This window comes from Oncorhynchus keta, chromosome 12, assembly GCF_023373465.1.
Source record: "Oncorhynchus keta strain PuntledgeMale-10-30-2019 chromosome 12, Oket_V2, whole genome shotgun sequence".
In the NCBI taxonomy this organism is placed as follows: domain Eukaryota; kingdom Metazoa; phylum Chordata; class Actinopteri; order Salmoniformes; family Salmonidae; genus Oncorhynchus; species Oncorhynchus keta.
This window is the reverse complement of record NC_068432.1, coordinates 9,724,452-9,737,222: the sequence shown is the minus strand read 5'-3', so window position 1 is coordinate 9,737,222 and position 12,771 is coordinate 9,724,452. Positions and strand designations below refer to the sequence as shown.

General features: G+C 45.1%; 1 protein-coding gene across 3 annotated transcripts in view; it reads right to left on the bottom strand.

Annotated features, from left to right (window-relative positions):
* Positions 1–353: 353 nt before the first annotated feature.
* Positions 354–12,771, bottom strand: part of LOC118390942 (tubulin-specific chaperone cofactor E-like protein) — a 71,288-nt gene continuing 58,870 nt past the window's right edge. For all 3 annotated transcript variants that reach the window (XM_052457708.1, XM_052457707.1, XM_052457706.1), the window contains 8 exons: positions 9,678–9,788; positions 9,170–9,372; positions 6,886–7,049; positions 6,311–6,559; positions 3,720–3,882; positions 3,431–3,515; positions 3,022–3,141; positions 354–1,978 (listed from right to left, as the gene is read on the bottom strand). In XM_052457708.1, the coding sequence (XP_052313668.1) occupies positions 1,875–1,978; positions 3,022–3,141; positions 3,431–3,515; positions 3,720–3,882; positions 6,311–6,559; positions 6,886–7,049; positions 9,170–9,372; positions 9,678–9,788 (1,199 nt within the window). In that variant the 3' untranslated portion in view covers positions 354–1,874. The remainder of the gene's footprint in view (positions 1,979–3,021; positions 3,142–3,430; positions 3,516–3,719; positions 3,883–6,310; positions 6,560–6,885; positions 7,050–9,169; positions 9,373–9,677; positions 9,789–12,771) is intronic.

Sequence of the window (12,771 nt, the reverse complement as noted above, 5' to 3'; positions counted from 1 at the left end):
TCATAAGGTTTATTCAGGGACCGTTCTAAAGTCCACCAAAATATGAGCAGTCTTTATAAGCACGCCATATACACGCACACATACACACACAGATAAGAGGAACCTTGGAAGGAGCCTCTTTCCTATTGACCTTTGTTCTCTGAACTCTCACACCACTACACAGCAACACAATGGTCCAGTCACACATATTATGGAATTATGACTACTAACACATTTCATACAATTATATGATTTCAGGGTGGAATCATTAGTCATTACTTTAAACATATAAATTCCCTTATTAGATGTTTTTATTTTATTTTCACTTGTCTGACTGTAACGCCTGTTGGTGGAAGAAGTGGATGACCAAGGTGCAGCGTGGTACGTGTTCATGCTTTTATTAGAACTGAACACTGAAATAACAAAAAGAATGAACGAAAACCGAAACAGCCCTGTGAGATGCAGAAAGACACAAAACAACTACCCACAAAACCTATGTGGGAAAAAGCTACGTAAGTATGGTTCTCAATCAGAGACAATGATAGACAGCTGCCTCTGATTGAGAACCACACCGGCCAAAAAACAAAGAAATTCAAAACATAGACAATTAACATAGAATGCCCACCCTGGTGACACTGACAGCTTGCATGAAGACGAGTTTCTTACACGACTGGTCTATCTGGGTGATGTTTTTTCTCGCCTGAATGATCTGAATCTAGGATTACAGGGACTCTCCACAACTATACTCAATGTGTGGGTTAAAATTGAAGCTATGATTAAGAAGTTGGAGCTCTTCTCTGTTTACATTAACAAGGACATAACACAGGTCTTTTCATCATTGTATAATTCTTTGTGTGAACTCAAGCTTACGGACAATGTCAAATGTGACATAGCGAAGCACCTGAGTGAGTTGGGTACACAATTAGGCAGGTACTTTCCCGAAACGGATGACACAAACAACTGGATTCGTTATCCCTTTCATGCCCTGCCTCCAGTCCACCTACCAATATCTGAACAAGTGAGCCTCATCGAAATTGCAACAAGCGGTTCTGTGAAGATTTAATTTAATCAGAAGCCACTTCCAGATTTCTGGACTGGGCTGCGCTCAGAGTATCCTGCCTTGGCAAATCGCGCTGTTTAAACACTGATGCCCTTTGCAACCACGTACATATGTGAGAGTGGATTCTCGACCCTCACTAGCATGAAAACTAAATACAGGCACAGACTGTGTGGAAAATGATTTAAGACTGAGTCTCTCTCCAATACAACCCAACACTGCAGAGTTATGTGCATCCTTTCAAGCACACCCTTCTCATTAACCTGTAGCGAGTTATTCACAATTTTCAATGAACAAATACAGTTTCATAATTTATGTAAGATGGCTAAATAAAGAGCAACATTTTTGATTTATTATATTATTATTTGGTTATTTGGTAATCGATTCACACATAAATAATGATACAATGATTTTAGCAACCAAGCTTTGCTATCAAAGATAAATGTAGGGCAAACTATCCCCTCACCTCTCATAAAAAAACACTGTATCTAGCACTAACTCACTAAGCTGTTTTGTTAAATGAAATATACCAACTTTCTGCTGTCTAGCTAAAGTATACGTGAATAGAGAGACTCTTTTGGAGGGCTTTTTCCATTGTGATCCAGTGCCCCAGTCTTGTGAGTTGTTGTTGTTTTTGTTTAGTGCAACGGGTGGGAAGTGCCTCTCTGCTCTGTGATTGGTTGCTGTGGCAGTCTCTGTGACAGTGAGTAGGAAGTGTAGATGTCTGCTCTCCTCTGGTTGGCTGTTTTTTTCATGTTATACTGCTCTCCTCTTCTCTTTTTATCTGTCTCTCTCTCCCTCCTCTCTCTCCTCTCTCTTTTTATCTGTCCGCCCAGGGTTAGGAGATGAGGGAATTGTGTGTGTGAGTGAGGAGCACGGAGACCACAGTGCTAAGAGCCAGAGGGAAAACAAGGGGTCGAAGGTCAACGCTGGAGCTGACAGCTGCATGGAGGGAATAAAAAAATAGAATGTCTTATGAAGGTTAGAATAGAAGGTCAGTTGAGAAAGAAGGTTGAATCTGTTTGAAATTCACTGCTCGACTGAGGGACCTTACAGATAATTGTATGTGTCACAGATGGTTGGTGGCACCTTAATTGAGGAGGATGGGCTTGTGGTATTGGCTGGAGTGGAATGAGTGGAATGGTATCAAATACATGGTTTCCATTCCATTTGCTCCGTTCCAGCCATTGTTACGAGTCGTTCTACCCTCAGCAGCCTCCACTGGGATGTGTGAGGTTGTCATTCAAAATTCATGTTAAATACTATTATTGCACACAGAGTGAGTCCATACAATTTATTATGTGACTTGTTAAGCACATTTTTACTCCAGAACTTATTTAACCTTGCCATAATCAAGGAGTTGAATATTTATTGACTCAAGACATTTCAGCTTTTCATTTTGACATTATGGGGTGTTGTATGACACAAACTCTCAATTTAATACATTTTTAATTCAGGCTCTAACAACAAAATTTGGAAAAAGTCAAGGGGTCTGCATACTTTCTGAAGGCACTGTAAGTACCTTCAAAATGAAGACAGAGTATGTGCCCACTGTACAGTGCGTGGGATCAATGCATTTTCAATTCAGTCTATTGAAATGGAATTGACCCAATCCCTCGTACATTGTACTTCCTTGTTTCTTTGCCAAATTCCCATATTATGCAGAAATCCTGATTTGAGGATTACATTTTTCTTGCTTATTCCCTTCTGATTCCGATAATCTTCCAACCGGGATTTCTGTAAAACCTGGGAATTTTGGGAAAGTTAACGGAATTTTGCAACCCTGGTTACTGTTAAAGGAATTTTTCTTCATTGAACCTATTGAGATGGGAAACATGTTTGTTATGAAGTTGCTCTTTATGACAGAATGGTACAATTAGGTGAAAAATGTATTTTTAACAAAATTACACAACCTTAAAGGCAGTATTCGTAGAATGACCCATATTATTTACTAGCACTCTATAGAGAGGATGATGTGTGTCTACCTCGACAGCTCTTTCCGTCGCTCTGCAGCATACCAGTCACACAGCTACACATAGCTCCCATTCCTTTACTGGTGCAGATCTGCTCACAGCCTCCGTTACCCACCTCACACCAGTCCGACTCTAATATGCACACATAAACACAAAATTAACATACTGGTATTTACACAAACATAATGCATGCATATGTTGCAGTTGGGCATCAGACACAGACAATACACACACACTCATACATTAAGGTGACATGTCTGTATCACACACACACACACACACACACACACACACACACACACACACACACACACACACACACACACACACACACACACACACACACACACACACACACACACACACACACACACACACACACACACACACACACACACACTAGGGCAACACTGATGTGTACCTCGCCTTCTGATGGGTCCTACAGTGAGGATCTGCTCCTTGTGATCGCTGTAGTCAGAGTACATTCTCCTGTTGTGGGGACAGTTCTACACACACACACACACACACGCACACACACACGCACACGCACAAAGACGTGATAAGGTGGAATAACGTAGCCATTGTAAGCTTAGCCATTGTATTAACACTTTGGGACAGTTTCCTGGACAGATTAAAGTGGTTCCTGATGTGATATCGACCTGTGTTCAGTGGTCACCACCATGTTCAGTGTGCAGTGTTCATGATCTCACCACTTTGCAGGCATTGGTCTCGTGGTCACACAGTGACACGTCACAGTGGAGGTGGACCTCACTGTAGTCCCCGATGAACTTGAAGACGGTGACGTGGAAGCGACAGGTGAGGGACACCCCGTTCTCAGCCATGCCGATGGTATTGTCCTTGATGTTGGGACAACTTTGGAACAGAGAAGGAGAAGTTAGTGTGGTCCTTTCCTTTGTTGTCTTACAATATCCTACAGCCAGGATTTCTGGAAAACCTGGGAACTTTGGGTGTCACGACTTCTGCCGAAGCGTTCATAGTGGAGGTGGACGCGTCTGAGGCTGGGATAGGAGCTGTGCTCTCTCAGCGCTCGGGTACGCCACCGAAGCTCCACCCCTGTGCCTTCTTCTCGAAGAAGCTCAGCCCGGCGGAGCGAAACTATGACGTGGGGGACCGGGAGCTGTTGGCTGTCGTCAAGGCCTTGAAGGCGTGGAGACATTGGCTTGAGGGGGCTAGACACCATTTTCTCATCTGGACTGAACACCACAATCTGGAGTACATCCGGGCGGCGAGGAGACTGAACCCTCGCCAGGCAAGTTGGCCCATGTTTTTCACCCGTCTTGTGTTTACCCTTTCTTACAGACCAGGCTCCCAGAACTTGAAGGCAGACGCATTGTCCCGGCTGTATGACACAGAGGAGCGGCCCATGGATCCCACTCCATTACTCCCCACCTCTTGCCTGGTGGCGCCGGTAGTGTGTGAGCTGTACGTGGACATTGAGCGGGCGTCACGTGCAAAGCCCGCTCCCCTATAGTGTCCAGCTGGGCATCTGTACATTCCGTCTGCTGTCTGCGCCCGGCTGATCTGTTGGGCTCACACGTCACCCTCCTCTGGTCATCCTGGGATCGGTCGGACTGTGCGCTGTCTTAGTGGGAAGTACTGGTGGCCCACTATGGCTAAGGATGTGAGGGTTTATGTTTCCTCCTGCTCGGTGTGCGCCCAGTGTAAGGCTCCTAGGCACCTGCCCAGAGGTAAGTTCCAACCCTTACCCGTTCCACAACGGCCGTGGTCGCACCTGTCGGTAGATTTCCTAACCGATCTTCCTCCTTCACAGGGAAACACCACGATCCTGGTCATTGTGTCGTTTCCTTCCTTTACCCGGTCTCCCTACAGCCCTACAGACTGCGGAGGCCCTGTTTACACGTCTTCCGGCACTACGGGGTGCCTCAGTTAATAGTGTCTGATCGGGGTCCCCAGTTCACGTCGAGGGTCTGGAGGGCGTTCATGGAACATCTGGGGGTCTCGGTCAGCCTTACCTCAGGTTTTCACCCTGAGAGTAACGGGCAGGTGGAGAGAGTTAACCAGGATGTGGGTAGGTTTATTGCCAGGACCGGCCGGGGGAGTGGGCAGCGTTCGTGCCCTGGGCAGAGATGGCCCAGAACTCACTCCACCACTCCTCCACTGGCCTCTCTCCCTTCCAGTGTGTATTGGGGTATCAGCCGGTTCTGGCTCCTTGGCATCAGAGTCAGAACGAGGCTCCTGCGGTGGATGACTGGTTCCGTTGCGCAGAGGAAACATGGGACACCGCCCAGGTCCACCTTCAGCGTGCCGTGCTGTACCAGAAAGTTGGCGCAGATTGTCACCACAGTGAGGCCCCGGTGTTCGTACCATGGGACCGGGTCTGGCTCTCAACCCGAAACCTGCCCCTTCGCCTGCCCTGTCGGAAGCTGAGTCCGCGGTTTGTGGGGCCATTTAAAGTCCTGAGGAGAGTGAACGAGGTTTGTTACAGGTTACAGCTTCCCCCCGATTACCGCATTAACACCTCGTTCCATGTGTCTCTCCTCAGGCCGGTGGTGGCTGGCCCGCTCCAGGAGTCTGAGGTGCAGAAGGTTCCTCCGCCCCCTCTGGACATTGAAGGGGCCCCGGCGTACTCCCTTCGTTCCATACTGGATTCGAGACGTCAGGCGAGGGGGCCTTCAGTACCTCGTGGACTGGGAGGGGTATGGTCTGGAGGAGAGATGCTGGGTTCCGGTGGAGGACGTGTTGGATCCTTCTATGCTGCAAGAGTTCCATCGTCTCCATCCGGACCGCCCTGCGCCTCGCCCTCCGGGTCGTCCCCGAGGTCAGTGTCGACATGCTGCTGGAGCCGTGCGTCAAGGGGGGGTACTGTCACGACTTCTGCCGAAGTTGGTCTCTCTCCTTGTTCGGGCGGTGTTCGGCGGTCGACGTCACCGACCTTCTAGCCATCGCTGATTCATTTTTCATTTTCCATTGGTTTTGTCTCATCTTCCATCACACCTGGTTTCAATCCCATCAATTACATGTTGTGTATTTAACCCTTTGTTTCCCCTCATGTTTTTGTCTGTGATTGTTTTTTGTATGTTTTGTGCAAGTCATGTTATGGTGTGCGACGGGTTTTGTACCCTTTTATATTATTTTTTGTATATATTGGTTTTCTGAGTTTTTTGAGCATTTATTAAACTGCTCCGTTTATACCAAGTTCACTCTCCTGCGCCTGACCTCCCTGCCACCAGCACGCACCCATTACATTGGGAAAGTTGTGAGAATTTTCCGAGCCTAATAATGTATAGGGTGCTGTTTTGGCCGTAGGTGTTGAGCCTACCCTCTCTCTATGAGGACGTAGCGGAGGTGGTCGTTGCTATAGCGGGACGGCGTGGCCCAGCACATATTGACGATGAGGATGAGCTGGTCCTCGTCGGCCCCCTCCACAAACACCCCCACGAAGATGACGTCCCGTGTGCTCAGCACCACCTCACCCTCGCGGTACGGCTGGCGGTACGAGGAGTTCTTGTACAGCGCCATCTTAGTGATGAAGTTGCCTTCCTGGGTGGGGAGGGTGAGGTTGATAACACTGGAGAGAGGGAGAGAGAGAAAGCGAGAGGGAAGTTGGGAGAGAGAGAGAAAGAAGGTGGGGAGGAGATAGGGAGAGGGAAGTCAGGGAATGGAAAGCATTGGTCGTGTGCAATCTCTTGTCTCCTTGTCCAATGTGACATGGCACATACTGTATATCTATCGTCCACATAAATGTATAGATATAAAACCAAAATAAGTAAGTATTCTAGATTTCCTGCTAATTCCCTTCTGATTCTGGGAAACTTAAAATTGGGATTTCTGGAAAGCCTGGGAATTTTGGGAAAGTTTGCAATCCTAGTGTTGAGAAAAAGAAGGTCCTCTAACCTGAGCATGGGCTTGAGCACGGTCTCCAAGGATATCTTGATGTCTAGCTCGTAGGCGCAGGTAAACTCCACGTTGATTGTCTTGTCCCTGGTGATGATGTTGCCTGTGTTGTTCACACTCTCGATCCACACCGTGTTCTTGTACATGATGTGTGTGCCGTTGGACTGGTAGAAAATAAAATGTTCACATTTTGAAGATAGAAATTCCAGACAATAACCGTCATTACAGTAGGTATAGTATGACTATTGATCTGGGAAGAGATATCACTAGTAACATGGAGCCCTACTGGCAATTTGGATCCACTGCAAAAAGTTCAATCTAAGCAAGCCTAATTACACTGTATACACTATACAAAAGTATGTGGATACCCCTTCAAATTAGTGGATTCAGTTATTTCAGCCACACCAGTTGCTGACAGGTGTATAAAATCGAGCACACCGCCATGCAATCTCCATAGACAAACATTGGTCGTAGAATGCCCTTACTGAGGAGCTCAGTGATTTTCAACGTGGCACCGTCATAGGATGCCATCTTTCCAACAAGTCAGTTTGTCAAATTTCTGTCCCGCTAGAGCTGCCCCGGTCAACTGTAAGTGCTGTTATTGTGAAGTGGAAATGTTTCGGGGCAACAACAGCTTAGCCGCGAAGTGGTAGGCCACACAAGCTCACAGAATGGTGCCGCCGAGTGCTGAAGCAAGTAGCGTGTAAAAATTGCCTGTCATCGATTGAACACTCACTACCGCGTTCCAAACTACCTCTGGAAGAAATGTCAGCACAAGAACTGTTCATCGAGAGCTTCATGAAATGGGTTTCCATGGCCAAGCAGCCGTACACAAGCCTAAGATTACCATGAGCAATGACAAGCGTTGTCTGGAGTGGTGTAAATCTTACCGCCATTGGACTCTGGGGTGATGAATCACGCTTCACCATCTGCCAGTCCCGACGGACAAATCTGGGTTTGGCCTATTCCAGGAGTACGCTGCTTGCCCCAATGCATAGTGCCAAGTGTAAAGTTTGGCGGAGGAGGAATAATGGTCTGGGGCTGTTTTTCATGGTTCGGGCTAGACATATTAGTTCCAGTGAAGGTAAATCTTAATGCTACAGCATACAATGACATTCTAGATGTGATCTAGATGACATTCTAGTCTGTGCTTCCAACTTTGTGGCAACAGTTTGTGGAAGGCGCTTTCTTGTTTCAGCATGACAATGCCCCCGTGCACAAAGCGAGGCCCAAACAGAAATGGTTCATCGAGATCGGTGTGGAAGAACTTGACTGTCCTGCACAGAGCCCTGACCTCAACCCCATCAAACACCTTTGGGATGAATTGGAATGCCGGCTGCGAGCAATGCCTAATCGCCCAACATAAGTGACCGGCCTCACTAATGCTCATGGCTGAATGGAAGCAAGTTCACGCAGCAATGTTCCAACATCTAGTGGAAAGCCTTCCCAGAAGAGTGGAGGCTGTTATAACAGCAAAGGGGGGACCAACTCCATATGAATGATTTTGGAATGAGATGTTCAGCAAGCAGGTGTCCACATATTGTTGGTCAAGTAGAGTATCTTCTATTGAGTGACACAATATATATATATATATATATATATATTGTTTTACCAAGTATGTTATCTAATATCATTAGCAGATAATTTTGCCTATTTTAAACTAAAGGCTTAATACAAGTAATTTATCTCATTTCAATGTGTTTTTCACAATATTTTACCTTTATCATCAGTATTAAGGTCAAGTATTTTGAAATAAGATACATTACCTGTATTAAGCCTTTTTTAGGTTAAAATAAGCAAACCTGTCTGTCAATGACATTAGCTCATTTAGCTTTGCATGAATTTTTTTTTTTTAACCAACACATTTTAAGAGAGTTATCACTCAATATAAGATATTTAGGCTTACTTAGATTTCACTTTTTGCAGTGTAGGAGGACAGGTCTACCCCATTGGCTATACAGATTATAACAGATTCTCACCAGGAAAATTGAGCTCTATTAGCCCTGAGTCACAAGCCTAAAACGTATTCGCCACCTGTAGGTGGATGTAGCACTCTAATCCAGGATCAGATATTTTTTCATCCCGCTAATGATTACAGTTCTGATTAAAGGTAGACTAATCCGACTGTGGATCTGTGGCTACCTGTCTGATAGAGCCACACTGTTCCTTTGTGTTGTTTATGTGGAAGGAGACCACTGATACAGGGACAGATATGTTATTACCCCTAATGATAAAGGTTAGAATTGAAAAATGATCCACTGACCCTCAATCTGTGGTTAATTACCTGTACAATGGAGCCGCAATGGCCCTTGGTGTTGTTGATGTGAAAGGAGATGAAGTCCTCTCCCTCAATGCCGGGGCAGTACTGGTCGTTGATCCTCACGTCCTCACGCTCGAAGCCCAGCTGGAAGAGCTTACACTTGGAGATGGACACCTCTATCTGGGCGTGTTTACATGTCACCTCCGCCTGGATTATGTCATCCTCGCCTGGCGGGAAAACACGGGGTTTGAGAATCATAAGAATAAAGTAGCTACCCAGTATTCAGTTTCTAGACTTGGGCTTAAGTCTTGTTCAAACGGTTTACTCGCATTTCATGCCTAGTGAACACAACCCAGGTATTTATTGTAAGAGATTTGATCAAAATGAGTCAGAGTAGGATAAATAAATAACTGAGATAAAAAAATACATTTCTACATTTGTCTCTATTCTTGTCTAGCCCAACAATCAATCCCCCTCCAACCCTCGCTCACCCCCTTCTCTCGACTCCCCCACTCTGCCCCCTCGCACTCACCACCAGCGTTGTTGGGCAGCTCAGGGCAGCCACACAGGTCTCCCCCGTTCTCCTGCTCACACGTGTTGTTGGTGCAGATCTCTCCTGCACAAGGGTCGTAGATCCATTCTGCTAAAGACAGATCCAGGAACAATGTTAGCTGTCACACCACTAACACTCACCCATGAGAACACAACTGAACTGACTGTCATTTTTGAATAGCCTGATGCTCAGTTTAGAGAAACATAAATCAAATTTCCCTGAAATTTCCCCCGCGGACACCAACGCATGCTCAAAGTTTTGGATCCACACCCAAGTAATTCATTGACGCCACAGCTACACCTCAGTTAACTGTGCATCATCTGCGTAACAATGAAAGCCATAACCATTGCATAACGTGTTTTGTGTTTTACATCGCCCTCTGGTAGCATGTGTAGTAAGAACAATAACGGACCTACCCCTGCAGAACTCTGTATGTTACCTTAAAGTAGGGGTATTCAAATCGTACCCTACAAGTTCCAGAGTACTGCTGGTTTTCTGTCCTACCTGATATTTTAATTGCACACACCTCCCAGCTAACAAAAAAATGTTCCCACAACTTTGGAGAATGTTCCCTTTAGAGTCTCATTAGGTCATTACCTAATATTTTCATATGAGTATTCCAGTGATGCGCAAGAACTGTTTCCCAGAGACCATTCCCTTAATGTCAAATGGAACTTGCCCAGAACATGGTTACCATGTTCTCAGAATATTCTATATTAATGTTGTGGACACTTTTCATTGGAACATTGTAAGAACATTCATGTGTCTAGTTTTCTGAGGATTAGGAGAATATTCCATCAATGTCACAACCAAACACACATAGAACATGGTTGTTCTCGGAATATAAGATATGAATGTTCTAGACACGTTTCGTGGGAACGTTGAAAGAACATTCCTGTGTTCAAATGACACAGTTTAAAACAGTACGTTCTGTCAAGGTCCTCTGGAGGTTTTTGTCTAGTTCCCAGCTTGTTCAGAGGGACGTCCCTAAATACCTGTTTAGGACTTCGCCTGATGGTCCCAAAGAAACAAAAAATAAACATGTTTCTTTACACACCACCTCCTTTTACTTTTCCGAGCCAATCAAAGCCCAAATCGGTGAACCACTGATCCATTCATAGCTCTTTGTCTGTTGGCAAGGTCAGGGACACCCACACATAAAGTGTTTTTAACATATAACATTTTGAACTTACATATTTGCAGGGCCAGATTAAGACAGGGGCTTACCGGGGCTGAAGCCCCTTGGCCCAGGTTCAAGAGGAAACAAAAAAATATATAATTATAATAAAGGAAATATATACTGTATATATTATATATGTAGTGTATACTTAAGTGATAATCCCAGAGAAGCCGGTGGTTGGAGGATATTTTCGGCACAGTTGTTACCGTCCCAATATATCCTCCAAACACAGGATTCGAGGGCATTATCACTTTTATACAACTGGTTACCAACATGTTTAAATAATGATTGACCTATTTTTATTAAAAACGTTATTCCCAAAATATAGTCCTGAAACAAATCTAGGGTTGCTACCCAAGCCAGCTGGTTGTTCGTTCTATAGGTTCGGTTGCCAGAGACGTGACCCAGTCATTCAGTCATTTTGTTCTGTATCTATGGACGCGACCCAGTCGTTCATTCTAAATGTTGCTTGCTAGCTAGCCAACTACGGCTAACTTACAGTCACGTCAAACAGTGCAGACAGAATAACAACAGTAGCTGCATTTGTTTAAGCTGTTTCTAGTGACATTTATTTGGATACTGTACATCCATAACAATGAGCTAATGAGGCACGATTTAGCCTGGCATAGAAAATGTGCTCTCTCATTAGGACACTGTTGTTCAGAGGAGTTCACCTCTGCACAACACAATAACTTCAAACTGAAGTAGCCACCCTTTGCCTTGATGACAGCTTTACACACTCTTGGCATTCTCTCAACCAGCTTCATGAGGCAGTCACCTGGAATGCCTTTCAATTAACATGTGTGCCTTCTTAAAAGTACATTTGTGGAATTTATTTCCTTCTTAATGCGTTTGAGCCAATCAGTTGTGTTGTGACAATGTTGGGGGGTATACAGAAGATAGCCCTATTTTGTAAAATACCATATTATGGCAAGAACAGCTCAAATAAGCAAAGAGAAATGACAGTCCATCATTACTTTAAGACATGAAGGTCAGTTAATGCGGAACATTTCAAGAACTTTGAAAGTTTCTTCAAGTGCGGTTGCACAAACCATCAAGCGCTGTTGATGAAACTGGCTCTCATGAGGACCGCCACAGAAAAGGAAAACCCAGAGTTACCTCTGCAGCAGGTAACTCTAAGTTCATTAGAGTTAACTGCATCTCAGATTGCAGCGCAAATAAATGTTTCACAGAGTTCGAGTAACAGAAACATCTCATCATCAACTGTTCAGAGGAGACTGCATAAATCAGGCCTTCATGGTCGAATTGCTGCAAAGAAACAACTAAAGGACACCAATAAGAAGAAGCGGCTTGCTTGGGCCAAGAAACATGAGCAATGAACATTAGATAGGTGGAAATCTGACCTTTGGTCTGATGAGTCCAAATTTGAGATTTTTGGTTCCAACCGATGTGTCTCTGTAAGACATGGAGTAGGTGAACGGAGGATCTTTGCATGTGTGGCTCCCACTGTGAAGCATGGAGGAGGAGGTTGGATGGTGTGGGGGTGCTTTGCTGGTGACACTGTCTGTGATGTATTTAGAATTCAAGGCACACTTAACCAGCATGGCTACCACAGCATTTTGCAGTGATACGCCATCCCATCTGGTTTGAGCTTAGTGGGACTATCATTTGTTTTTCAACAGGACAATGACCCAACACACCTCAAGGCTGTGTAAGGACTATTTGACCAAGAAGGAGAGATTGAGTGCTGCATCAGATGACCTGGCCTCCATAATCACCTGACCTCAACCAAATTAAGATGGTTTGGGATGAGTTGGACGGCAGAGTGAAGAAAAAGCAGCCAACAAGTGCTCAGCATATCATGAAGCTGTTTGAGAGAATGCCAAGAGTGTGCAAAGCTGTCATCAAGGCAAATGGTGGCTACTTTGAAGA